The following is a 26,692-nucleotide window of genomic DNA, read 5'->3' on the forward strand; positions in this document are numbered from 1 at the left end:
ACCTGCCTCACCCTAAAGCACTGCAAATCACGCAGTGCATGACAGGCAGAGATATCAGTCACTATACAGATGAGGATATGGATTATCTGGTCATAACTCAGATCAGACTAGATTGGTTGAATTGTGGATTGCACAATGTACTGGAACAAACTCCTTTATGAACTGGACTCCAGCAGTATTGTACACCAGAATGAAGTCCATTTGCCCCTGGAGGTAAATTCTCCCCATAGTAATATTTCAGGGAAGATACATTCTACTATTATTATGACTCATGTTGCTCATTTTGAGACTTTTGGAAGTTGGTCATGCGTCTCTCACTGTAGACACCTTTGATTAACATAAAAAAACCATTATGCTAAAAAAAAAAAGTAATAATTAACCACGCGGATATCTCAAGCAGTTCATGAGCAAAACTGAAATCACATATATTATGAAGATTTATTGTTTATCCTTGATTTGTTGCTGTGTCCAGTTGAGTGAATGTTCTAGCTATTTTATTACCACCATAAATTGCATTACCAATCTCCTGTTGGCTAAATAACCAGATACCTGGGAACACTGATATAAATAATATCTCTACAAATTATAGTAAAACTATGTAGGCAAAGTAAGCATTTAATATAATAACAGAATCACCCTGAAATCTTTCAGCAAGAGTTCTTAGGTATTATTGGCTGATGCGATTATGCCTCTAGGCTTGTGCAGCCCGGATGGTTGCAGGGTTCAATGTGGGTGTACGGGAGATGGAAAGGGTGCTTCTGAGCATGCAACCACAAAGGCTCTTTCCACATAAATGCTGTGGGCAGTTTTGCTGTGAGCTACTCTGAGGACAGCCGTGGACCGGGAACGTCCTCCATTGGTGTCAGCTGGTGGCCTGCGGGGAGTGCTGGCCTGTCCTGGACAGAGAGGACACTCGGGGGCCCACCCGGAAATTATGTATGAGCTTAAAAGGTGCTTTTTAAAGTGGAGAGAGATGAGTTTAGCATCACATACACCAGTGCCCCTTTCCCAGGTGCTATCACCGATATTTCAGACTCATCAAGCGTTTTGTTTACATCTACCCCATTGGGCAGATGCTCTTGTCCAGAGTGGCATAAAGAAATGCTTAGTCATCTCTGTTGACTCCCAAAGCTAGTGTACTAGACCTCAGCATATGCTAATGTCCAATTTATTTATTTTATTTTATTTATGTTAAGCTACACACACACAAATCCACAGCCTTAAATGTCTTATTGTCATTTTATGAAATGTCAGATGTATTGGTCATGCATTGCCATGTGAATACTAAGCTCCACCACGCTGTACTGTAGCCCACTCCCCACACACTTCCTACTTCAACTGCACTCTTTATATACTGTCAACACTGTCTCCTCCCCACTGTCACCCCAGGCTTGCTCATTAGGGTTCTGGGCCCATGCGATTGTAAAGCTGCTTTGTGACAACATGTAAAAAGCACTATATAAATAAATTTTGCCTTGACTTTGACTTTTTGACATACATGCATACGCATTAAATGTTATTTACACTGTGAACGGCAGTGTATGTGTCTGTGGTGGCAATGACAATCTACTTGGCTTGACTTTAATTAAACGTGCTGTGGTGGAGTGCCTCACACACCTTTGTCAGTTTCTTTTTGCAGAAAAAAAACGTCCATTTCCAAAGCAACCGTCAAGTTAGGTAACAGCTGTCCGTTGTTTGAATGGCTCTTGAACAGTCTTAATTGTCGGAGGTGAGGATAGATACAGTAGATGACAAGAAAGACTCTTTCATCACCATAGCAAAGAGGGGAGCACTGATTTATAGAGAGCAGCTATATATAGAGGAAGCCTGAATTGCTCAAAATATACACAATTTACACAGCCCCAAAGGCCTTAGTAAAATATCCTATTGTTAGCTGTTAATGTCTTCACCTCAGTGACGTCCTTTGCTCGGGGGGGCAGGTGATGATGTGGTGTGGAAAGCGAAGCATGATTGCAGTGATTCAGGTTTCCAGCCACTCCACGTTGCTTGTTCCAGCTCCAAACCCAAAGGGCCGTGTGGTCAGCCCTCAATTACCAGGGTCAGTGGCACCGTGAGCTGCAACAGAGAAGTAGAGCAGACTGGTAATTGGTTGCTGAGGGATAAAGTTGTATTTATTAGTACAGAGGTGTCATAGATCACCTGGTTTTGTTACATTTTAGACGTGAATACAGATCTAAACATACAGATTACATTCACTGTTGACAAGGCTCCTCCCTGAATTCCCTGGTGCCCTCCCAGTGGTGTTTTTGGACTGACATAAATGGTAGAAGGTTGAGGTGCTTATGCCTTGCTGCTAATCTCTACTGAGTGACATGGAAACTCATTTTGTTATTTAGGTGAAGCTTTCACATGTAGGGGCTGTTTTTTGCTGCAGTACGGGGATTGAACATCAATCTTCTTATTAGTTTTAGATTAACGGCTTTGCTTAGCTAATGTGCTGATGTGTGGTCCCTTTGGAATCCCAGACACATGCTGCCTGTCTGCCATTTCACATGATGTCGTTCACAACAAGGGAAGAATTCAAAAATGCACTTGGTTTCTGCTGTCAGCAAGTTACAGTTGGATTAATAATGTTGGGAAGGGACGTGGCAGGTGTATTATGGAAACTTAAAAGCCGTGTTCATGTCAGACTGCATTAACACAAAGATCGCTATTTGTTTCTTTTACTTTTTGACTTACAGCTGCTGTCCTATGTAGTTTCATTTCACTTGGTTGGTTATCAGGATTACATATATAAACTTGTATATAAACCATTTATAAAAATCTGTGTCAGTTTCAAAATGTTACCTCCCTTAGTGAGTTTCAAAACATACCTGTTAACAGTCTGAGTGTGGAATATGTTTTTTGAAGGTCCAGGCCACAGAGATTAATGAGATAAACCGAGAGTAATGTTTTGATAGCAATTTTCTGCATGTGTACAAGGCAGAAACCACATGTATGTTTACTAATTTAACTACTACTAAGTTAACTTATTGATATTACCTTATTAACCTTATTACCTTATTAAACATTATTAAATTACATTTTCAAAAGTGTACTTTCTAAAGTATACCTAATCGCTCATTCAGGACAGTTGTCAAAAACGTCTTGAAGTTGCCATTATTATTAATGAATAAAAATTATTTACAATTCACATGTACAATCTCTTAGCCAGGGTGAGACAGCATAATTTTTTTGCCTGTTTTGTCATTTGATATAACTCTTTCTTATTAGTAGTACCGAGTACAGTCTCCCAACCATGAAAAACACTGAGAATTGATCAAATCCACCTCACCTGTCTGTCTTGTCCTTTTCTGGGACGGCTCTTTGCTGATTGCTGGCTTCCCTTTTTTCATGTTTTTTTTTCTTACAGAATGGACTCAATGCTCTGCACTTGGCCGCTAAAGAAGGACACATTGATTTGGTCCAGGAGCTGCTGGACAGGGGAGCCACAGTGGACGCTGCAACCAAGGTGAGCCGATCTTATGGGAAAATGGCGATGTTGGGTGTTGACAGTTGACTGTGAAAAATGCCTCTGGGTTAAGGGTTGAAAGAACCCTTTCAAAAAAAGAGTTTTACTTTTGTTGAGAAGACTACTTTTATGCCTGGTCTGACATGTTCTGGGTGGTTGTGGGTAATGATGAGCCTTGGCACCCAGAGGCTCCTTGCTAACTGGGTTTGGATGTTTTATGTAGGAACCATGTCAGTAGAGTGAAATAAAGCAGGTTTGTGATGTGTAGGCCAGTTCCTGTGGCGCTTTGACTTTACCTCATGTTTTATTTTTTCAGAAGAAGAGATATCTTTGCTCTTGTAAGAATCTCAGCATGAATCTAGGAGAGGAAAATGTCTTATCTAATGTGTACTAGTAGACCTATGAGATTTTATTTCAAATATTTTGGAAGAAAATAATTATTAGTGGTCCACCCATCTTGAAGTGTAAGGGCCAGCTAATGTGTTCAAATGATTTAAAATAATTAGACAAAAATGAGCTTACAAGGTTTTTCAAGGTTAGCAGTGATATATTGCTCTTTAGTGTTGAAAAGAGATGAGGTATTGCAGGATGCAGAGATGAGCAATGTTGAAAACACGCAGTTTATTTAGCTGAGTAGCGACTACAGAAGTAGCACTTTAGCAAACAAGTAACACAAGATGCACACATGAAAGGGACTCACAAGGACAAGCATGGGACAGGCCTACCACACACAATATATACTATTCACTACATCTATACAAACACATCTGACTGACGAGACTGGTGAACACATACACAACCAACAATACCCATAGGAAGTACATATATGGACGCAGGCTACACATACACACACCGAAAGGGAGGGGTCCAGGGGTGTGACAATGTGACAATTGACAATTTCAAAATAATATTTATAAAATGTTCATTCGGTTCATTTTAAAACACTAAAACTACCAGCCCTTTGTTTTATTTTACCAGTCTCTTTACTCTCAATGGGACAATTACGTCTAGTCCTTATATTCTTTAATGCAGTGGTTTCCAAACTTTTTCTGCCGTGCCCCCCTTTAGTAGATGAGAATATTTTTGCGCCCCTCCCCTACACACACCCCCTATATTGACACATGTGCACGTTTTACTTCCAAGCTCCGTGGCCCCCCTGCAATAGCTCCGTGCCCCACCTAGGGGGCACGCCCCCCACTTTGGGAACCACTGCTTTAATGGTTTTGGAAAAAATATATTTTAAGTGAGTAGTTGAATGACTTTTCTGAGATGGAGATGACCATTTTTTGCAAGCGCAGTAAATTTTTTAAAATTATGAACTCAAAAGCATTTATGCATAAAGACATCGCAGAGTTCACAGAAATGGTGTAACTGATCCTGGTTCTGTGTGACTTCAAAGAAATGCTAATGCCAGCAATGCGTAACCTTCTCCATGTCATAAAAGTGGCACAGCACTCCTGAACCTAATACTCACACCATATGATCGCTGAGGAATTTGCAAGACAGGGTGTGTCTGTCATTAAGAAATAACTTCACTATCTCAAGCTTGAGAACCAGAGGCCCTTTACTCTCCTCATGTTTGCAAGGCTTTAGAATCAAGTTGTGCAGCCTCCTGTAAACATATCAGAAGTACCTGGTCGTACACAGTAATTCTGCCAATCACTTTATTATGAAACAGTACTTGACTGCTATACTTTCAAATTTACTCATTTACTGTCTGTTTATTATCTTTCATAACATTCTAGAAGGGAGGCTACAAACACAATTTTGACAGTTACGTCAAGATTAAAAGATATGACATATATGATATATATGAATAAAGATTTGACAACAAAGTTATGCTATTCTGCTGTATAAACTTCAATCATAGTTAGCTTAGTCTTGCTTGTCATAGGAAAAGTGTATTTTTTCACTCGTTCCTTCTCTCTCTCTCTCTCTCTCTCTCTTTCTCTCTCTCTCTCTCTCTCTCTCTCTCACACACACACACACACACACACACACACACACACACACACACACACACACGACGACTTAATTGGGCAGTCCAGTCCCTGCTCTGCTAGACATGATAAGTCATCTCTATTCTTCCTAGTCTTTGTTTTCTGGTGATTAAGAGGCTGTCTAATGAAGACTATCTTCCTCAGACCACCATTAGCATGCGCTGGACATGGGACACCACTTATATGCCTCTCATTGGCACCATCAGCCTTAAATCACTGAATCTTCATTATCATTATGAGCCCAAGACATGGGCTGTGAGCTGGAGATCACACTGTACAAGTGTATTAACCCCATAACATTATACTTGATACACATTTTGCATACCTGCTCAGTTCAGCATCTTAACATTATGTGAAGGAATGGGAGAATTAAGTTATGGTGACTGTTTTACTCCAATGCCAGAAGCTAACAAAGCTGAAAGTTATAGTGTCAGTTCATCACTATCAGTATGGGGGGGTACCAGGGCTTAGTGTCTCTGGAAATAATGCTATATTCATATTGTTCTAAATATATTTATAATTGTGAACATTTTTAGCAGTTTATACCTCTGTATGTGGGAGAACCACATAGAAAAAATGACATAAGGTATGCTTACCTTATTATGTTGGCATATTATGATAGTTTGCTAATCGTGATTTGACACATGAGGTTAGCATAATGGCAGTTTGGTTAAGTTAGCATAACTTGACAGGATAGGTTAGCACAGTGTCATTATCACTGCGAGATGACCGGTGAAGCTTTAGCTACTGACGTACCCACCGTAGCTGCTAATTTTGCAAATTGTAGCAGTTTCTACCTCTGTTCGTGGGAGAATCACATGGAAAATATGGAATAATCTATGCTTACCTTAAGCTTACCTCATTAGGTTAGCATAGTGTGATGGTTATGTTATTGTGATATTTTGCTGCCATTGATTTTCTGAAACCATGTTGTTTGGCCCACAGAAAGGGAACACAGCCCTCCACATTGCCTCTTTAGCAGGACAGGGAGAGGTGGTGAAGGTCCTGGTGAAGCGTGGAGCAGATATCAATGCACAGTCCCAGGTGACTGACGGCTCATTGGGTCTAGCTAATGCCTTTTGGTAAAATTAACAATGTAGATATTTGATGCAGCTGTTCAGCAATATGTGATCAGGAAATGTTAAACTGCTTGGATACAGAATGGCTTCACTCCCCTGTACATGGCTGCACAAGAGAACCATCTGGAGGTAGTGCGCTACCTACTGGAGAACGGAGGAAACCAGAGTACTGCAACAGAGGTAAGAGATAAACTACATAAATCTGTGCTCACTCTACATTTATCAGAAACCATGTTTCTTTGTGCATATATTCTTGGCAGTATTAAGATGTAACAACACAGACTGCACAACACAGATTCATGGATTAGAAGTCTTTCGGAATGCATTTGGAACCTTATGGGTTTGTCATTATCCCAGTTAATCCTGTGCTCCGGGTATGTTTACAGGATGGTTTCACCCCTTTGGCCATCGCTCTGCAGCAGGGCCATAACCAGGTGGTGTCTATACTCTTGGAGAACGACACCAAGGGCAAAGTGCGTCTGCCAGCGCTGCACATTGCCGCCCGCAAGGACGACACGAAGTCGGCCGCACTGCTGCTCCAGAATGACCATAACGCAGACGTCCAGTCCAAGGTAGACAGTTGGGATATGACTGGGATACAACTGGCATTCATGGGGAAATAAGAACGTGGGAGAAATATGAATGTGCATGTTCGAAAAAACAATGGAACCTTAAACCCTCTAAGCATTAGGTGCTCCCACAGCATCATGGTTCTTTGTCCTTTGTAACCGTCAAGTGACTCTTAGTGGCCTTTGTGGGAATCTGATGGAGTTTCAGCATCTTCCACTGTGTGTTCTGCCTTGGATGGTGTACTCGTTCGTTAGACTACGTCTTTGTCTGCATCTCTGTTTGTCTTTCTTCTCCAGTCTCAGTGTGCCTGTGTCCAGTGTCTGCAGCCTGACGCTGTCTGGGTTTCTCTCTTTTCTCTATCAATGCATTTTTATGTAGTACTTGTGCTGATTGCACCTCTTGCTTTTGAATATATTTAAATATGTAAGCGTGGCATGCACTCTCCCTAAAGGTTGCATGAAGTGCACCTTTTTGTTGCATAAAAGAAAACAAAGGCATGTGCATGTTCTAATATTCTTTGGAAATGGCTAATGACAAAATGCCTTTGGGGCCAATGGCCACAGATAATTAAATGTTTTCCATGTAATATCTTTTTGAAGGATCTGTGCCCCTTACATTGCCATTATTTAAGGATCTTTTGTCTGAAATTGTCTAATGTGAGCCACTGTAGCCATTTGATTTGTTTGCTTATTAATTTGTGCTAATTAAAGTAAGAGCTTATCTTCCTGTGATCTACTTATCTGCCAATACCTCTCCAGTTATGATGTGCTCTATTAGTTGTGTGCATACATGTTTTTTTTCTCCTTAGAGCTATTGTTATTGTAGACCCAGTTCTACTTCGGTTATGAAGAACTAAGTTTAAAAAGTAATCATTTTAAACCAATGGAACATAAGACTTGATATCTTGTCTAACCATGGGATATACCAAAGGATAGATATTGGCTGATAATGTTATGTGGCCAAAGCATTGGGCAATGTTAATAGGGTCATTTGTAGAATTTGAATTTGTTCACTGTTAGAAACACTGTAAATGTACAAAAGGTTCAACATCTATACTCATTCAAAGGGTCTTTGAAGAAACACACCATAAAATACTGCCCGATAATAACAATAATGACTTTACAGACATGATAATAAACCTTTCGTGCATCTCCAAAGAAATATATGAAGACATCTACCAAATCTGTGCATGCAAAGTGGGAATATGCATATGTGGGTGGGCAAAACATAATGCAACTATTCCCCCCCTTATCTTCTTTACCGCTTCAGATGATGGTCAATAGAACTACTGAGGTAGAGAGATTTTTCTAGCTTTAAATCACATCTTTAGTTGATTTATTTATTTCACATCTATTGGTTCCTGTATGGCACCGTATTTGTTAATTTTTTTCCATTAATGTTCAGAATTATTATTTTCCTGTGCATGCTTGATCTTGGACCATCTCAGTTAAGCATCATTAAGAAAATGTTTGGATTTCCTGAGTTGTAATATATATTTTTGTCATCAGCTTTGTAGTACTGGCTTTTAAACATTTTTTGCTCAAATTGTTCATATTTCATTGCTTTTATGATGCCTTGGTTGATTGTAAGGATTTGTTTACCCTTTGATATATTGGCATGAGAAGAAAAATCCTTTAAACCAAACAGTGCACCTTGTTCCAGGGTCTGTGATTCCCAGAGCACCACCGTATTTGTGTACATTGGCCTGAAATTGCAAAAGCACATTTACAGACTGGCCGTCAAAGGCCAGTGCTTCAGAGTACACACCTGTTACTGCCGAGCTCCAGAGCCTGCAAGGCACATGAAGATACTGTGAAATAAACACTTGTGAATGTCGTGTTAAGTCAATTTGTTACACGCGAAGACTTTGGAAGTTGTGGTAATCTCAGAGCTTTTTCTTTTTTTGGCCAAGTACACAAAACTGGTAGCTTGACAGTTTCATTTCTCCAGCTTTTTAAAATAGTTTTGCTTGCTGTCTTTATTTGAATGAACAGTTACTAATACCTGTCAATTACATTTGAAATAGCAAATAACTGTTAGATTTAATTCAGCCTATATTTAGCGAGGTTAGGACAGCTGTACATATTTAATTTACTTATATAATAATCACTCGCAGCTCACAGTATGAAATGAGATGAAGTAACCTGACAACTCAATATGTTTACTCTCGTTAAAAATTGTAGGCCACATTATACCTTAAAGTTTCAATATTTGTTTTGCATTATAGTAAAAACAGCTATTACCAAGATCCTAAATATTTGCAAGCGATATGGCTGTGGTAAACAAATTGTTTTTCAGTAATGTACTGCACAGCATGCTGCGGTCCATCTGTTTTGTTTTGCACCAGCTTTGAATGTGTATCACATAGTCAATGTATCCTTCACACTTTTGTAAATGATGTTTTCACATTAAATCGGACCGTGACTTTCAGAATGGAAAGGTAAGGCAAGATTTTCACGTACTTCAAATTGCTCGGCCAGTCTATACCTTCTCATGATCCTAACATGATTTGATTGCTGATATGAACCACAGTCAAATAATACTCCTTTTTCATTTTCTGATATTTCCTTATCGTTTTTGGATCACTTATTTGTTTCCCTTTGTACCCTGTACTTAACAACACAGTATATTTTCCAAAATGTACTGTATGTTCTTGCTTACATACTCTGTTTGTTCGGTTACATTTATTTTGTTTTGTACTATGATTTACGAATTTTATATTTACTCTTCGACTTTTTGGTTTTGCATGCTTGGACCTGAGAGTCTGACCTCTAATTCTCCTGTGAACGTGTTCGCCGTGTGCAGCTGATTCTTTTGTCACCGTAGTGTTCTTATTTTTTCTTTTTTTGTTTGTTAGTTTTTTGCTGTTCCTCATGTTCCTTCTCATATTCATTTTCATGTTTCTATGAGACACTGTACCAAATATAATTAAATCTTTTTGATATGTGTGACTGCCGCATGCCAGTCAAGTAGACATAGCCTGATGTCAGGGATGCACTGTTCAGGTGCTAGCCGCCATTGTCAGTAAGTACAGATCTATGGATCTGAGGTTTGCTCTGGGTTCAAAGCTCATCGCTCCAGAATCAGTGTTTTTCGGTGGTCAGACGAGCTGTTCTCAGATCAGCACTTACACACAATGTGGCTTCGGAGCATGTTCGGGCTGTCCGTCTTGGAGTCCTGTGTTAAACTGCTCGGTCCCTGTGTGCCTCTTCCCTTCTCGTGTGTTGCAGAGTGGGTTTACACCACTGCACATTGCAGCACATTACGGGAACGTGAATGTGGCAACGCTGCTCCTAAATCGAGGGGCTGCTGTGGACTTTACTGCGAGGGTGAATATAGACACACACACTCTCTCTCTTTTGTTCTGTCACCTTTCCGTTTTATATGGTTCCTGTCTCTCTTCTTATTTAAAAGCTTGAATCTTAGTGCTATGAAATACTTATTTTTAGCATGAGTTATTATAAAGAAATCATAACCATGACACATTAATACTAACTTACATTATTCTGGTGTTTCTATCGATCTAGCTTGAGTGTCACTGATGCCCAGTGTGTTTTATCGCTTTGTCATATGTGCTTTCATTTCATTTCATTTTCTTTTCGTCTAAAACTAATTTTACTACTATTAAACACACCTATATGCAACCCCTTCTTTGTATGCTCATGTGAGCTTTTTGCTGATTGCAGAATGGAATCACACCTCTGCACGTGGCATCTAAGAGGGGTAACACTAACATGGTTCGACTGCTGCTGGACCGGGGTGCACAGATCGATGCCAAAACTAGGGTGAGTTGTAGGGCTGTGTTAAACCTTTATGCATAGTTTTGTTTCTAATTTTTTAAACAACAATGCTGAAATGAGTATGTGTGTGTTTGTGTATGTATTCATTATATAGTATATATACATGCGTACTGTTTATTTATATCTTACACTACTACATTGCAGTGTTGATTACCTCTACACTTTCAGCACTGTTCACTGTAGTTACTGCCTGGAAATTTCTTAATGCTAGATTGGGTTTCCCCTCCTGTCATGGCACTGCAGATAGAAGTGATATTTTTAGGTCTAAAAATAAATCCATTCATTGTTCCAAATTTTCTACTTGCATGAAGTACAGTATTTGTAAAGTACACTTATAAAACAACAAAACACTGTATACAGTGTAAAAGCAAGTGTTCCTGGATGCTGGGTATCTCTATTGGTCATGGTTGGCAAGGCCTGGAACGTGACTGATTTAAGTTCCTCAAGTGAAGTAAGTGAAATAGGTGCCCCTTAGGATTCAGGTCAGGTGAACGTTTCAGTTTTTGTCCCTGTTCCGGTTTGAACCATGTGTTCCTTGCATTCCTTCTGTTCCTTTTTTCCTCTCACACTTCCCTCATTCTATCACTCCAATACAGATTAATCTTCATCTCATAAAACCATAACACTTTGTCCCAGAACTCTGTGCACCTTTTATGTCATTTTTAGATAACTGTAACCTTGCTTCTGTGTTCTTGAGAGCGGTTTCTATCTTGTTGTCATGCTGATGTGCTCTTCTTATGGTAGTCTTTTACACTTCTGCATCTATGTATGGGATAGAGTTCTTGATCTGTTCAACAGTAGAAAGCATTCTTCAGTTGTCTACTTCTGGACATTTTTGCTGTAGCTAAGCTGGTCAGCATGTTCCTTCTCCACTACAAATTAAAGAAATCTAATATTTGTCTTTGATGTACATGATTTGTTTGGCCCCATTATAGTGGCAATAACAGTTACTTCTGATGGCCTGCTTTACTGAAACAGATGGATATAAATGCCACAAGTGGAACCAACTCCAGACCTTTTGTCACACATGTGAAGTAAAGATACAATGACAGAAGCAGGCCAAGAAACAACTGAGCAATCAAATGTCCAGTTTTGAATGGTCACTTGAAATTGTGTTTAATCAAGAACTCAATATTCAAACAGAACTATGATTATTACATAGCTTTGCTCTCGTATCACTTGGCATTGTCATGCTGCCTCGCAGCTCTGCAGCTTCAAACTCCATTTCCCATCATGCCCTGTCCAGACAGATGGAGAACACGCAGTAAGTGCAGGAAAAACACCATACAGACGTCATTTCATATCATAATCAGTGAGCTACATAATTGGGTCAATCTAGCCAAATCCAATCGCTGTCTAATTTTGAATGGACTGTGTTGCGTAGAGTGACTCAGGTTAAAGTGTAAAGGTCACTCTGTCCCCAGGTGATTGTGCTCTGCATCAGTTTTGGCAGACTTTTATAAAACCGAATTGCAGTTACTTTGTCAAACTGATCGTTATTGTTGAGGAAGGTTTTACGGCATAAGAGCACAGTATAACTGTATTTCCTGCTTAACACTGAATCATGCTTAAGGGCCAGCTGGTTTTGTTTTGATCTCTCTTCTGCAGTGTCCCGCCTGCAGTGTGCATGACCTATTGTCCCCCACCTTCCTCTCTCTGTCACACACACACACACACACACACACACACACACACACACACACACACACACACACACACACACACACACACACACACACACACAAACACACCCCACATGACCAGTATACTTTCTTCAGCAGCAGTGGCTTAAGTAGCTCCAGCACTGACGCACTATGCTGCAGTACTGCAGTAGAAGACTGAGAGGAGACAGGAGGAAAGGACCTTCTAGAGTGTGTGTGTGTGTGTGTGTGTGTGTGTGTGTGTGTGTGTGTGTGTGTGTGTGTGTGTGTGTGTGTGTGTGTGTGTGTGTGTGTGTGTGTGTGTGTGTGTGTATGAAAGATAGAAAGAGGGACATAGTAAAGAATCTTACAGCGGGTGTTTACATGACTGTATGACTGTGTGTGTGTGTGTGTGTGTGTGTGTGTGTGTGTGTGTGTGTGTTTGTGTGTGTGTGGGGGGGATATGGTTTAGGAGCATATGTGTATTTGATAATGGTAGCTGAGAATTTTGACAAGCTATCTTATTTAATTGAATATACACACAAATAATCCACAAATAATCCACATACCATAAGGTAAAGTAAAAAATCATAGAAAACACATAAAACAACAAGAAAACCTCACTCACTGAACACATGATACAGTTGTGGGACCAAATGCATTCGAGAAACCTATTTATTTTTACATGACACTGAAGAGAGAGGGCAAGGGCATGGCATACCCTGGGTGCTTTTGTGTGTGTGTGTGTGTGTGTGTGTGTGTGTGTGTGTGTGTGTGTGTGTGTGTGTGTGTGTGTGTGTGTGTGTGTGTGTGTGTGTGTGTGAATATGTGGATGCTAGTGGCTCAAGTCCAACATTTATTTGAACTGTGTGTGTGTGTGTTCTCAACAGGATGGCCTCACACCTCTCCACTGTGCAGCGAGAAGTGGGCATGACACAGCAGTGGAGCTCTTGTTGGAGAGAGGAGCCCCCATTCTAGCCAGAACCAAGGTAGATCGCCCCATCACACACACACACACACACACACACACACACACACACACACACACACACACACACACACACACACACACACACACACGCGAGATCACACTCCCTCAGATCAGATTGGTGCCTGTAGTTTCACTAGAAGCTGTCTTCCTCAAACTCTTTTCCTCTCTTCTCCTTCCCTCCAGAATGGTCTCTCCCCTCTGCATATGGCAGCGCAGGGCGACCATGTTGAGTGTGTCAAACACCTATTGCATCACAAGGCCCCCGTGGATGATGTCACCCTGGACTACCTGACTGCCCTCCATGTAGCCGCCCACTGCGGCCACTACAGGGTCACCAAACTTCTGCTGGACAAGCGAGCCAACCCTAATGCTCGTGCCCTGGTAACCACTCTTCACTCTTCACTCTTTACTGTTGACTGAAGGTGTCATTAAAAACACATGGGAATAAGAATGCCTATTCTCTATGAATTTATGTAGTAGCGGCTCTGACTTCAGAATATACTATATTTCTTTGGCATGTCATCTCTGTGTCCTCCAGAATGGCTTCACACCACTACATATTGCCTGTAAGAAGAATAGAGTGAAGGTGATGGAGCTGCTGGTCAAGTATGGGGCTTCCATCCAGGCGGTTACCGAGGTAGCCACACCCTCTCTCTCTCTCTCTCTCTCTCTCTCTCACTCCCCCACTCATACACATACACACACACTCCTCATGTAATTACATTATTATTACATAATGCAGGGAATAAGACTTTTGTCCCCATTAAGTCTTTTGTCCCCAGAAGGTAACTGTGGTAACATGATGTCCCCATATATACATTTACACAAACCCCACAAACACACATGCACATACACTTTTTTGTATGTCTGATTTTTTTTTCTCTTATGACACACTTTGTTTTCCCATTCCCAGTCTGGTCTCACCCCTATACACGTGGCAGCGTTCATGGGCCACCTCAACATAGTTCTCCTGCTGCTGCAGAATGGAGCCTCCCCTGATGTCAGCAACATAGTGAGTACTGCTGATGTTAACATGGGACAGTGGGTGCAAATGTTTGTGTGAGCGAGTGTGTGTGTATGTGTCTAATGTGTGTATTTCTTTGATCAAAGCGTGGAGAGACTGCTTTACATATGGCTGCTCGAGCAGGCCAGGTGGAGGTGGTGCGCTGTCTGCTAAGAAACGGAGCCATGGTGGACGCACGAGCCAGAGTAGGAGACACTACACACACACACACTTTACCATGATCCCAGCTACACAGTTCTAGCTCCTTAATACATGTAAATACATTTTACTACAATTGTAGTGCCATTTCTACACACAAATTTTCCAAAGTAAATGCCACACAAGTAGATCTCAGACAGGAAGGCCTCAGTGTGGTGGTATGTAAACCAGGGCTATCCACCCAGGACTCTTCAACCTTGTGCTTCCTGGGATTGTATCAAACCATGTGGAGCACAACCTCTTTCACCAACACACCTCAGAAACACACATCAGGAAAGGACAGTAATAAGTTCAATAAGGTTCTGCTCTGCAGAGCTGGCTAACATCCTGAAGGCACTAGGCCCTCAGCGACATAAGTCACATAAGTGATTCATAAGTCCTTTTCAAAGGATTTTACACATCCATGAGTTTCTACTACATATATTTTATTACCACTACCAGCGTTCACATATGGCTGTGAGACTGACTTCCTCTGTCCCACGTCCTTTTCTGGCCAGGAGGAACAGACCCCGCTCCACATCGCCTCACGCCTGGGCAAGACGGAGATTGTCCAGCTGTTGCTGCAGCACATGGCTCACCCAGACGCGGCCACGGGCAGCGGCTACACACCCCTGCACATCTCGGCCCGCGAGGGCCAGCTGGACGTGGCGTCGGTGCTGCTCGAGGCCGGTGCCGCCCACTCCCTGCCCACCAAGGTGAGTGAGAGGCAGGCAGACAGGCACAGCCAGTTGCAGGGGGCCTGGGGCGGAGCTTGGCCTGGGGAATTGTGACATCTGATTGGCAACGAGGCAGTGTGAATAATGGCAAGAATGGCATGTCCGTCTGGGCTGGTGTAAGTTTGATTAGCGGAGAAATGCTCAGGTTTGAAATGTAATCTTTGTTGTCAAGTGTAAAGGAAGACTGAGAGCTACCTCAGAAACATAAATTTTCCAAATGGGTGCATAACCTTTCTTTAAGGCTCAGAATATATTATAAAGAGATAGGATAGATGGATAGATGTCATTGCCATATATATACAGTATATATATATATATATATATATATATATATATATATATATATATATTAGTGCTGTCAATTCCAGGTGCCGCGATTAAAAGTCCTCACCAGGATTTTGCTCAGGCTTCCTGGATTGTGTTGATTCCACTAATTTTACCTGGATTGCTAATTAGAAAATCTAGCAAGCTTGAGCAAAATCCTGGTGAGGACTTTTAATCGCGGCACCTGGAATTGACAGCACTAATATATATATATATATATATTATATATATATATTTTACCCACTCCTAATAATGTGTATCTGGGTTTATTGGATCAGTTTATTGAAATTCAGGCACTTCAGGCACTTCAGGCACTTCAGCTAACAAATTGAATAAACTGCTGGATTGCTGAAGAAATGAGACACTGTCCCTGATGTGATTAAGGTGCACTGCCGTTTCTGATGTAGTGAAGGCTGATGTTATGGAGACAACCTGCTTTTCTGCTTGGACTGTGTGCTGAACATAGTCATGTGACCAAATGGGAAGACACGCCTATTCATGCCTGTCTCACTAGCTCCCCCTGCTGTATGTTTCATAGAGCTTGTCCTGTGGTTTGCGCAGCAGTTTCACAGCAGAATGGCAATTCACTGTAATTGCATGATGTTGCATCAGCACTTTAATTTTATTTCTGGTAGATTGCTTATGTGGATAAAAATGTCTAGCTCTGTGCAATTCAGATGTAGCTTATGCTCCAGTACATAGTGATGCGGCAAGCACCTGAATATTTAATAACAACTGATATTGATATTGTCATTGAAGCAATTTGCCGTCCGTTCTGAGCAAACCTGCAGTACATGCTTAGACTTTGAAATCCATTATACAGAAAAACTCGAAAACACACAAGCTGCATTCATTCAAATCAGCAGGTCGTCCTTTTCCTCTTTGCAGAAAGGGTTCACTCCCTTGCACGTGGCGTCTAAGTACGGAAGCCTGGATGTAGCCAAGCTTCTCTTGCAGCGTCGCGCCCCACCAGACTCCCTGGGGAAGGTAAGCAGGCTCAAGCGTCAGGCTAGCCGCACCACGACATGCACCAATCAGGTAGCCCTGCACTTCCAAGAATGGAACGTTAAGTTATGCAAAAGTACAGTGAAGTGCTGATGCTCAGGACTACAGACCTACTAAGACCTTAAAAATGAATGTAAAGCCATTTCTCATTTGATTACACTGTTGGTGCTCCTGGATAAATGCTTAAAAGCAATTTTCATGCACTATAAGTAAAATCTGTCTTTAAATGAAATTTGAAAATTCCAGCATGACATTCATGCTTACTATGAAAGAGGCTACGAGCTGATACTATGCGTAGTTTGTAGAGCCTAATTCATAGACTTTCTTGGAATGTTGTTTAAAAGAAATACGTAGAGGCTATGTTGACTGCAAGAGCACCGGTAAGCATAGTTTTATTTGATGATAACAAGATCTTTTTATAAAAAAATAAATAAAACAACCGGTATTTCTGTTTCTTTTCTTTAATAAGGAGCCAGATAATGATTCCTGCCCAGCTTGCACTTTAATCTAAATAATAACCTTTTACCAACAAACAATAACATGTTAACATTCCCTAACACAGCTTTCTTATATACTCCTTTGTGTGTGTGTGTGTGTGTGTGTTTTATTTACTGCCTTTGCTACCCTAACAATCCTTCCTAAACCATCTCCCACTGACCCTCGTCCTTACAGAATGGTCTCACACCTCTCCATGTCGCTGTGCATTATGATAACCAGAAGGTGGCGCTCCTGCTTTTGGACAAAGGGGCATCTCCCCACGCCACAGCCAAGGTGAGACCCTTCCGTCACACGCTTCTGCTGAAAGCTTGTGCTCCTTCAGAAAAACTACTTCTAGCATTCCGTCATCGCCGACTCTGCTCAACTGTTTCTTGCTCCATGGCACCCTTAACCACCTGCCGTCTCCTCCTGTGCCTAGAATGGGTACACCCCCCTTCATATAGCAGCGAAGAAGAACCAGATGGAGGTTGCGGGCACCCTGCTGAGGTTTGGGGCGGAGGCCGGTGTCCTGACCAAGCAGGGAGTGAGCCCACTTCACCTGGCGGCCCAGGAAGGCAACAGCGACATGGCTGCCCTCCTGCTAGAGAAGGGAGCTCACGTCAACACACCCACTAAGGTGGCAGGATATAACCATCACCTTTCTAATGACAAAACAAGCTCTTAAGCTCTTAAAGCTAGCTGTGGGGCCATTCAATTATATATGAATAAACTCTCACTCAAGTCACTCAAGAGGCCTGTTCTGAATTTGACAGAATTTTACTCTGAAGCGCGTATAAATAATCCTAAACTTTATATGGAGATAGTGATGATGATACTGAGAATAGACAAGACTCTTGTGTAATATTGTAATAGGCGAGAGTTTGAGGATCTAAGAGACAAGTGTCCAACAAATAGCTGAGTTCATTCAGTATAAGTGACTAGGGAAACAACGCTAGTCACACACGCAACGTGAAACATATAAGGGACTCACAAAGACAAGCACAGGACAGGACTAACTCATACAATATATACTTGATACAGAACAAACACCATGTGTAACTCATTAGACTTAACGAGACGTGTGAACACGTACACGAACAACCACACCCATGGGGAGTACATATATGGACATAGACATACACAGGCCCAAAGGGAGGGGCCCGGGGCTGTACCGTGACAGATATACTTTGAGATACTTTAAGCTCAATATCCCCAGCACTAAGTATGTTTACGTAGATGATTATGTAGTTATTTTTTCGTTTTTTCATCTGTCAAAAACGAACTTACTTTTTGTGTTCTTTGTGTCTTACTTTTTGTGTCCCTTGGGTGTTTTCTGCAAACTAGTGTTTGGTGTGCAATCTAGACAATACTGTAATGTCATTCATTTGAATGTTACAATGAACTGGTCCTATCCTTCACTGTATTTTTGTCCTTTGCAGAGTGGACTTACTGCTCTGCATCTCGCTGCTCAGGAAGACAAAGTGGGTGTGGCTGAGATCTTAGCTAAACACGGTGCCAATCTGGACCAGCAAACCAAAGTAAGGGAATTCCAGCACCTGTACTGTAGTAACTCAGCAAAATCATGTTGAATCTGGTGACAAGGAGGCAAGTCACTCAATGTCAGACAGTCTGGGGTCTGCGTTAAGAGTAACTATAGCTCACATTTTGTGTTTTTTAGCAAACTTATTTACACTGGGATTTTTTAATTCAGCTTCACCATCAACTTTCATGTTGAATTATCTACATTTTCATGTAGCTTAATTTAGAAGCTTTGGAGTAGCGTGATGAATCTTCTCTCTTCTAGTTGGGTTACACACCGCTAATCGTTGCCTGTCACTACGGAAATGCCAAGATGGTGAACTTCCTTTTGAAGTGCAATGCCAGTGTCAATGCCAAAACGAAGGTACATTAGTCATATAATAATAATTAGAAACCACAGTAAATTCCAGTGATGTATTCTGAAGGCAGATTCTTTGTGTTCTCTGGCTGAAGAATGGATACACACCCCTTCACCAAGCTGCCCAACAGGGAAACACACATATTATCAACGTCCTGTTGCAGTATGGAGCTAAACCCAATGCCACCACTGTTGTAAGTGGACCACGCACGCCACACACACACACACACACACACACACACACACACACACACAGAGCAGAAAGCATCTATAACCCAAGCCATGCCTTTTACTTTGCATCGTTTGCATTGCAGAATGGAAACACACCTCTTGCGATAGCCCGTCGCCTTGGTTATATCTCAGTGGTCGATACACTGCGAGTGGTTACAGAAGAGGTCATCACCACTACAACAGTAAGTCTTACTCAAAATGTGCATGTGGTCTTATAAACATTATTTCCCAGTGCATTACGGTTCCCGTGTGTGCGCTAATGGGACGATTTGGTTCCTGCACAGACGGTGACTGAGAAACACAAGCTCAACGTGCCAGAGACCATGACTGAAGTCCTCGATGTGTCCGACGAGGAAGGTGAGTTTCACCGTCAGCCAATCACTGAGTACTACCTACATTTTTCCAAACTGGCAATAAAAACAGCAGCTCATTGTATTATCCTTTTAAAAGGAGAGTCTTAAAAATGCCTCACATTTTCATGAGTGTTACCAATGTGAAATGCCACATAGTGCTAGTGGAGGCTCCTGACGGCGCTATATCTGATGACTCGTTCGATGAAGGTACATGGTGTTACTGTGGACATGTTTGGTTGCTGTGTTTGCTTGAGGGTTATGGCTTTTTTTCTTTTTAAACTGAGTGCCATGCTGTGGTATAACAAGCATGTGATGTACGCGAGTTATAAAAGCACTGATTTGAGGTTTTGACTTATGTTTGAAAACTTGTCTCGTTTAATTAAAAAAATGAAAGTATGATGCTAAAGAGCAATTATATGCATGAGTAGCATAGAAATAATTAATATATTAAAGTTGATTAATTGACTTATTGGCTTGTGTCACATTTTAAAGCACACAATGAAACAGGGCAGAAGGGTCTCTAAAGGATTTGATCTTATAGTTGAATGCTAAAGTCAGAGGATCAATATGGCCAAAACTGCAACAATGTCACGATACACAAACTCCACAAAAAAAAAAATTCACAGCTGACCACCCCATTCAAAACAAAGTAAGTTATGACCAGGGAAGATGCTACAGTCCACGTTGAGTGTTTGTGTCCAGCTACCATGCCACATCCATCCATGTCATTTCATCACTGTTACCTTTCAAAAAGCTTGAAGTAATTGTTCTGAGGCTTACACAATTTGGGAAGATATCTATTATTTAACCCCACAAAAAGTTATTATTATTGTAAATGATGTTGAAATATTATAATACAAACAGATGTATAATACATGCCTGATATGTGTTGAACTGACCAGAGTGAGGGTGTGTCTGCATGTTTGAATGATCTATCTATTTGTTCAAATGGTCATGAGGGTATACATTAGGTTTCAGTCTGAAATCTAGGATTTCAGATAAAATACAAGTACTCGCAAGATACTACTAAAGAAAGGCTAAATTCTGAATAAAATCCAGGAGGGCCGAAGAAGACATGTAAACATACCTAGACGTAGACGGTGCCATACAGTGACGTACGCTTTTTCTTTTATAAACATCATTATTGTTCTACTCTCTAGGCAGCTACTGTCTGTATGCTATTGACAGGAGAAGCCCACTATCAGACTACAGTATGTTATGTATTTCCTGTTAGTATTCCCTGTATGCTTTCTCCCAGTTTTAGAAGTACTGCCCCTAGTGGTCATACATGGCGACAGCAGCACTGTTATTTTTCCAGTTGATCTCTGGACTCAGCTGCTGCAGCCATACACTATAAGCCACGTAGTGTGCTACATCAGTCCTAGAGGCTTTGATGATTAATTCAGGATTTGTTCAATGGTAAAACAGAGAATGTGTGCTTTTCTTTTTAGTGTTTTGCAGTGTGTGTGTGCATGTGCCTGTGGTAGCACAGCGTTCATGCGTTCATGGTAGGACATCGGTGTCATAATGCCTAAGGCTTTAGAGCACATATTCGATGCTTTAGCGTATTTATGTGTGTGTGTGTGTGTGTGTGTGTGTGTGTGTGTGTGTGTGTGTGTGTGTGTGTGTGTGTGTGTGTGTGTGTGGGTGTGCATGGAGTGTATTGTACCTTCTATGGCTTTGTATATGAGAACTCATATGCCAACCCATGACCACAGTGCCTTGTGAAGACCTTCAGATAAAGTCATTTTCCGCGTGTGGTCCCAGGCGATGACACCATGACATGTGACGGAGGGGAGTACCTGCGGGTGGAGGACCTGAGGGAGCTGGGAGATGACTCCATGCCTGGCCAGTACTTGGACGGCATGAACTACCTCCGTTTCAGCCTGGAAGGCCGATCAGACAGGTACCTTTGCAGATCGAAACAGACAAGCACAGGAAACATGTAACCATGCACAGTAATCCAAAAAGGCGACTTTGATGCAGTTCGATATAATCATGAATAATGATACCATTTTTCTCCATCATTTCACCTAATTCTACCTTATTAAGTAATGCATAATACGAACAATTGCTTTTTGCTAAAGTTCAAAATTACACAAGGTGGCTGGTTCAGTTAGCATGGTTCTGACTTTTCCCACTATCCTCTCGCTCTGCGTTTCCTGCTATGCTCACGCAGTCGAATGCAAAGGTACGAGGGCGGCATGCCGCTGCATTTGAACTGTGAAACCTCCTGCGTTTGCCCAAGCACCCCAAGCAGGCGCCGCCACCTGATTGGCTCTTTCGTTTGTCTTTCCAGCATGGACAGATCCTACACGTCCCCTCGTCATGGATATTACTCTCCAAAGCATGACGACACGATCCGCAGTTACCAGGTAAACGAGACTAAGACCCCTGATGTGCTTTCTAACCATGAAATCACAACATAGTCACCTGTTGAAAGTGACTAATGCAGACAACGCATTAAGAATACATAATAACTGTCACACTTACGGTTCATAGACATCATCTCTCGCTAATGAGATGGACTCGTACAGACTGAGCTGGGCAACAGACAACCTGGACAACGTAGCACTGTCCTCAAGTCCCGCCCACTCCGGGTAAGGACCATACTTCCCCACGATCACGATAACACTCACAATCTTTCCCAGCTTGGCATTTATTTATTTTTTTAATGAAAATAAGGTCATGACCTTTTGGTGCATTGTCATTGATCCTTGATAGTTTGAAGATGGAAAATTAAACTGAACAAAATGCATTTTGACAGACATTCTCATTTGTTTATTTTAATTGTATCTAGTTGATCTTGTACATAATAGAAAGTAACTGTCAAAAATGATTGTTCTGTTTTAAGGTACATTTTGTTCTTTAAATATCACCTGCATTACTGACTTGGCAAATATTTACAGTCATGTTTTCCATAATGTTGGATAGGGAATTAGTAAAATTTTTAATCTAGATTTTTACATTTGTGTGCTTCAAATCATAATGGCCATGCTTTCATAAGTCATGGCCAGCTTTCATAATTTTTCCCAGTTCTTGTTGAAGTTCTATTTCTCTTAGTTTTTCTGGTGTCATTCTTAGGTTCCTGGTCTCTTTTCATTTCTGCTTTATTTCTTTCTTCTTCTAACACTCTGATGGCTATTTTATTCTGTCTCCAGCCGTTCCTCTCCGTGCCATCACCATGACAACAGCAGGTGACCGGCCGCACTTTGACATATAACTTCTGACCCCGTCCCCTCCTTTTTCAGTGTGCATTCCGTATAGGACCTCTGTCATACCTGCTCTGCCTCTCGGCTGTCATTCAGATACACAGAACGACAGAAGCCTTTTTGCAACATAACTGGCTGTAAATTCAGAACATAAAATGTGCATAATGTCTTAAACATATCAGCATCTGAGCTGCCCAAAAGCACTGCAGGTTAAAGTCACTACATGACAGTGAAAACATGTGTCATCTCACCAACATGCATCCTGCACTAGAAACCCACTAACAAATCTGATGTCGGTTTTGCTTTCTTGACACCTCATGTTGGGTGCCAGTGTGGTCAAGATGTTCAACACCAGTTTTGTAGCCTTCCCATAAATGTACTGTGTTATGTTGAAGTTCATAAAGTAGATAACACTAATGTGCAGCTGCTTACGCCCACAGATGCACCCAGTTTTATTAGACTTTTGTTGAATGCATTGTTGCAACTGGATGTTGAAGAATCTTAAAATCATAATAAATAATTATCTAGTTATAACACAGTTATTAATGTGGGACTTGAAAGCATTTCATAACATTTGTTAAGTATTGAATGCTTTACAAACCATTCACATTCCAGGACGTTTACATGCCATAATGTCATTGCACTTCTGTTCCCTTTTGTGACTGTTGTGCTTTTTGTAAAATGTGTTTTATGTTGCCTAAAAGGCTGTGCCATCTTGATAATCCTGAAGGTGTCTCATTACATCTCAAGCATGCTGGAGTGTTTCTGCTGTCTGCTGTTGCGTGTTTCATTGTAACACTTTACACGTATTATGCCTCTGGATGTATCCTGCAGAATTGACCCCCACCAACATTCACACCGTGTGCGCAGCTGCGTGTGTTTGCATGCGGACGAAAAACAATAAAGAAACGGGAAGCTACCTGTGTTGGTCGTTCGTCCGCCCATACAATGACCCATCTGCTCACGCTCATGCACGTCGGCCATTTTGTCTTCCTGCGCGTGCTGATGCAACGTTTGTCCCTGGCTTTCAGCTTTCTCGTCAGCTTCATGGTGGACGCTCGAGGCGGGGCCATGCGAGGGTGCCGACACAACGGCCTGCGCATCGTCATCCCGCCCAGGAAGTGCGGCGCCCCCACCCGGGTCACCTGTCGCCTGGTGAAGCGCCACCGCCTCGCCACCATGCCGCCCATGGTGGAGGGGGAGGGACTGGCCAGCAGACTGATTGAGGTCGGGCCCTCCGGAGCCCAGTTTCTTGGGTAAGCTTTTCTGATTCTAGAGTAACTGAAAAAAACATCAGCTAACATAGACAGCTAACGGTAACCCTACAACATGTAACCTGACAACACTTTTATGCTTTTATTGTTCCGAGTTACAGATTGATGTACTTTAAATGGTAGGATGAATGACTATGATAGACAATTATATGACATAAATGGAAATTACGTTTTTTATTATGTAATGTCAAGTCCTTCTTGTTATTTAATGCGTAAAATCTCAATGCTCACTTCTTCTTTGCTCTCTGTAAAAACAAAGCTTCTCTCGCTTGTCTGCGCTTAACCAGTCACTCTCGCAGTAACACCCAAGACTTTTCGTTGCTTCACAGCTTGCATTAAGGACAAATGCGAATGTTGATTAACCATTTCGCAAAGCCAAACTCCCCCTTATGAAAAGGCTCCATGATTGATTTGATATGTTTATTTTAGTTAACCAAATAACTAGATTTTTTCCCCTCTAGATTAAAAGTAAAAGTTTCTCTTCTACTCTATTATAATGAAGCATACAGTAGAACCATTCGCAACAACAACTACTACACAATTCAATACAATGATAAAAAATATATATTTATGTATGTGGGCTAGCTTTAACCCACGTTCAGGAAGGCTTCGATAAACACTGTCACTGAAGATGAGGACCCCCAAACTGTTTGTCATCTGTGCTCTCTTTTTCCACTGCTGCTATTGGATGGCAGTAAACTCCATCTCCCCACTGCTCCGCCCCCTCTGAATGAGGGTGAGAGTTTGGTTAGCCGCATCCTTCAGCTGGGGCCACCAGGGACCAAATTCCTGGGGTAGGAGTGACACATATGAAACAATCCATGGATGCTGGTCCCATATCCCTCCTTCTCTTCCTCTCGTTTTTTTGTCCCCCCTTTCTGCTCTCGTCCATGACTCCGTGAGTGTGTTGATAGTTGGCTGTGGTAGTGTATTTTTGGATTTACTGTTGTGGGTTTGCATTTCATGTATTTGCCTTGCATCATGAGTTGTCTAAATTTGTTATAAAAGCTGTTGTGGGAGCTGATTCAAACTGTGACAAGCATTTTAAACATACATTTGAAATAGCACCTTTGTGCTGTTTGAAAGGTAAATGTTCGTGTAAAACCACACCAAAATATACATAACCATTCCTGCATACCACAGGTGCCCTTTTCATCCTAGACCTATTTACACTTGTAAAGTCTTCTGCTTATTCTGGATATTTTGAAGTCAAACAAAATATCCAGTAAACAATTTGGGATTAAACACTATCAGACATCCCTTTTTTCTGTATACAATAAATTATTTTTAATAAATGTTGTTTATAGCAAATTAACTTGCTCTGGATAAAGCTGCAGATGACCCAAGCAAAAATGAAGCAAAACTGCACTTTTGTGAAAAATTCCATGTAGTTTCAACACGTTTGGACATGTCATGATGACAAAATCGTTTTTAAGCATAAATGATATCTTGGCATGAGCGCAATTTTAAACACACCATTCTGACATTTTTTAAATTAGTTCCAATGGCCTTAAGCTCCTATGGTTAGCTTTCAATGTTTATGTAAATGTTGGTGACTTATTGTGTCATTTTCGGGTGGTCCTTCTGTGTAGCATGACTTCTCTCACACGAACACACTGAAACACTCCTGCAGTGTGCAGGATGCACATAAATCTCGGCAAGTTCTTCACAGGTCATGTGTGTAGTTCTGTTTGAATGAAACCCCATTGGTTGTGCTGGCCTTCAGACCAGTGATTGTGGAGATCCCCCACTTTGCTGCTCTGAGGGGGAAGGAGAGGGAACTGGTGATCCTGCGCAGTGAGACAGGAGAAAGCTGGAAGGAGCATCACTGTGAACACACCGAAGAGGAGCTCAACCAGATCCTCAATGGCACGGACGAGGGTGAGAGCCCCATCTCAGCATGCAGCCACTTTCTAGTTAAATAGATTTTATAATTGTGTTCTATATATACTAATAATGTACTATGTGTAATGTAAATAGCCATGAATTCCTCTTTGTTAAGATCCTTGCTGTCTTTTTTGTTTTGTTTTGTTTTGCTCTACATATTTTTCATAGCTAACTTAACATCTCAGTATTGTTTTCCATGCCATTGTCCCATTTTATCAGACCTGGATACTCCAGAGGAGCTGGACAAGAAGCGGATTTGTCGCATAATAACTCGGGACTTCCCACAGTACTTTGCGGTGGTGTCACGGATCAAACAGGACAGTAATTTGATTGGACCAGAGGGTGGGATCTTGAGCAGCACCGTGGTGCCACAGGTTCAGGCTGTCTTCCCCGAAGGAGCGCTCACAAAACGCATAAGAGTCGGTTTACAGGTAACTGCTAAATTATGCTTTTTATGACTGTGTGTAATCACACAATTTGTTTACATTGAGAGGCTTTGACCATGTAGTTTGAATCAAAGAAAACAGAGGTTGAAATCATCG

At 41.5% G+C, this 26,692-nt stretch overlaps 1 protein-coding gene across 16 annotated transcripts in view; it reads left to right on the forward strand.

Moving 5' to 3' along the window:
- ank2b (ankyrin 2b, neuronal) overlaps positions 1-26,692 on the forward strand; it is a 126,875-nt gene that overhangs the window by 70,688 nt on the left and 29,495 nt on the right. For 10 of the 16 annotated variants that reach the window (XM_076973546.1, XM_076973545.1, XM_076973555.1 and 7 more), the window contains exons 3-31: positions 3,374-3,472; positions 6,418-6,516; positions 6,633-6,731; positions 6,938-7,123; positions 8,391-8,414; positions 10,352-10,450; positions 10,808-10,906; positions 13,452-13,550; positions 13,736-13,933; positions 14,091-14,189; positions 14,466-14,564; positions 14,663-14,761; positions 15,272-15,469; positions 16,703-16,801; positions 17,492-17,590; positions 17,736-17,933; positions 18,736-18,834; positions 19,101-19,199; positions 19,289-19,387; positions 19,508-19,606; positions 19,709-19,781; positions 21,545-21,683; positions 22,077-22,152; positions 22,280-22,377; positions 22,939-22,974; positions 24,021-24,245; positions 24,959-25,057; positions 25,990-26,144; positions 26,370-26,581. In XM_076973546.1, coding sequence (XP_076829661.1) covers positions 3,374-3,472; positions 6,418-6,516; positions 6,633-6,731; positions 6,938-7,123; positions 8,391-8,414; positions 10,352-10,450; positions 10,808-10,906; positions 13,452-13,550; positions 13,736-13,933; positions 14,091-14,189; positions 14,466-14,564; positions 14,663-14,761; positions 15,272-15,469; positions 16,703-16,801; positions 17,492-17,590; positions 17,736-17,933; positions 18,736-18,834; positions 19,101-19,199; positions 19,289-19,387; positions 19,508-19,606; positions 19,709-19,781; positions 21,545-21,683; positions 22,077-22,152; positions 22,280-22,377; positions 22,939-22,974; positions 24,021-24,245; positions 24,959-25,057; positions 25,990-26,144; positions 26,370-26,581 — 3,402 coding nt within the window. The remainder of the gene's footprint in view (positions 1-3,373; positions 3,473-6,417; positions 6,517-6,632; positions 6,732-6,937; positions 7,124-8,390; positions 8,415-10,351; positions 10,451-10,807; positions 10,907-13,451; positions 13,551-13,735; positions 13,934-14,090; positions 14,190-14,465; positions 14,565-14,662; positions 14,762-15,271; positions 15,470-16,702; positions 16,802-17,491; positions 17,591-17,735; positions 17,934-18,735; positions 18,835-19,100; positions 19,200-19,288; positions 19,388-19,507; positions 19,607-19,708; positions 19,782-21,544; positions 21,684-22,076; positions 22,153-22,279; positions 22,378-22,938; positions 22,975-24,020; positions 24,246-24,958; positions 25,058-25,989; positions 26,145-26,369; positions 26,582-26,692) is intronic. The other 6 variants (XM_076973556.1, XM_076973554.1, XM_076973547.1 and 3 more) reach the window with 5 other exon arrangements.

The sequence above is a fragment of the Brachyhypopomus gauderio genome, chromosome 14 (genome assembly GCF_052324685.1).
Source record: "Brachyhypopomus gauderio isolate BG-103 chromosome 14, BGAUD_0.2, whole genome shotgun sequence".
Taxonomy (NCBI): Eukaryota; Metazoa; Chordata; class Actinopteri; order Gymnotiformes; family Hypopomidae; genus Brachyhypopomus; species Brachyhypopomus gauderio.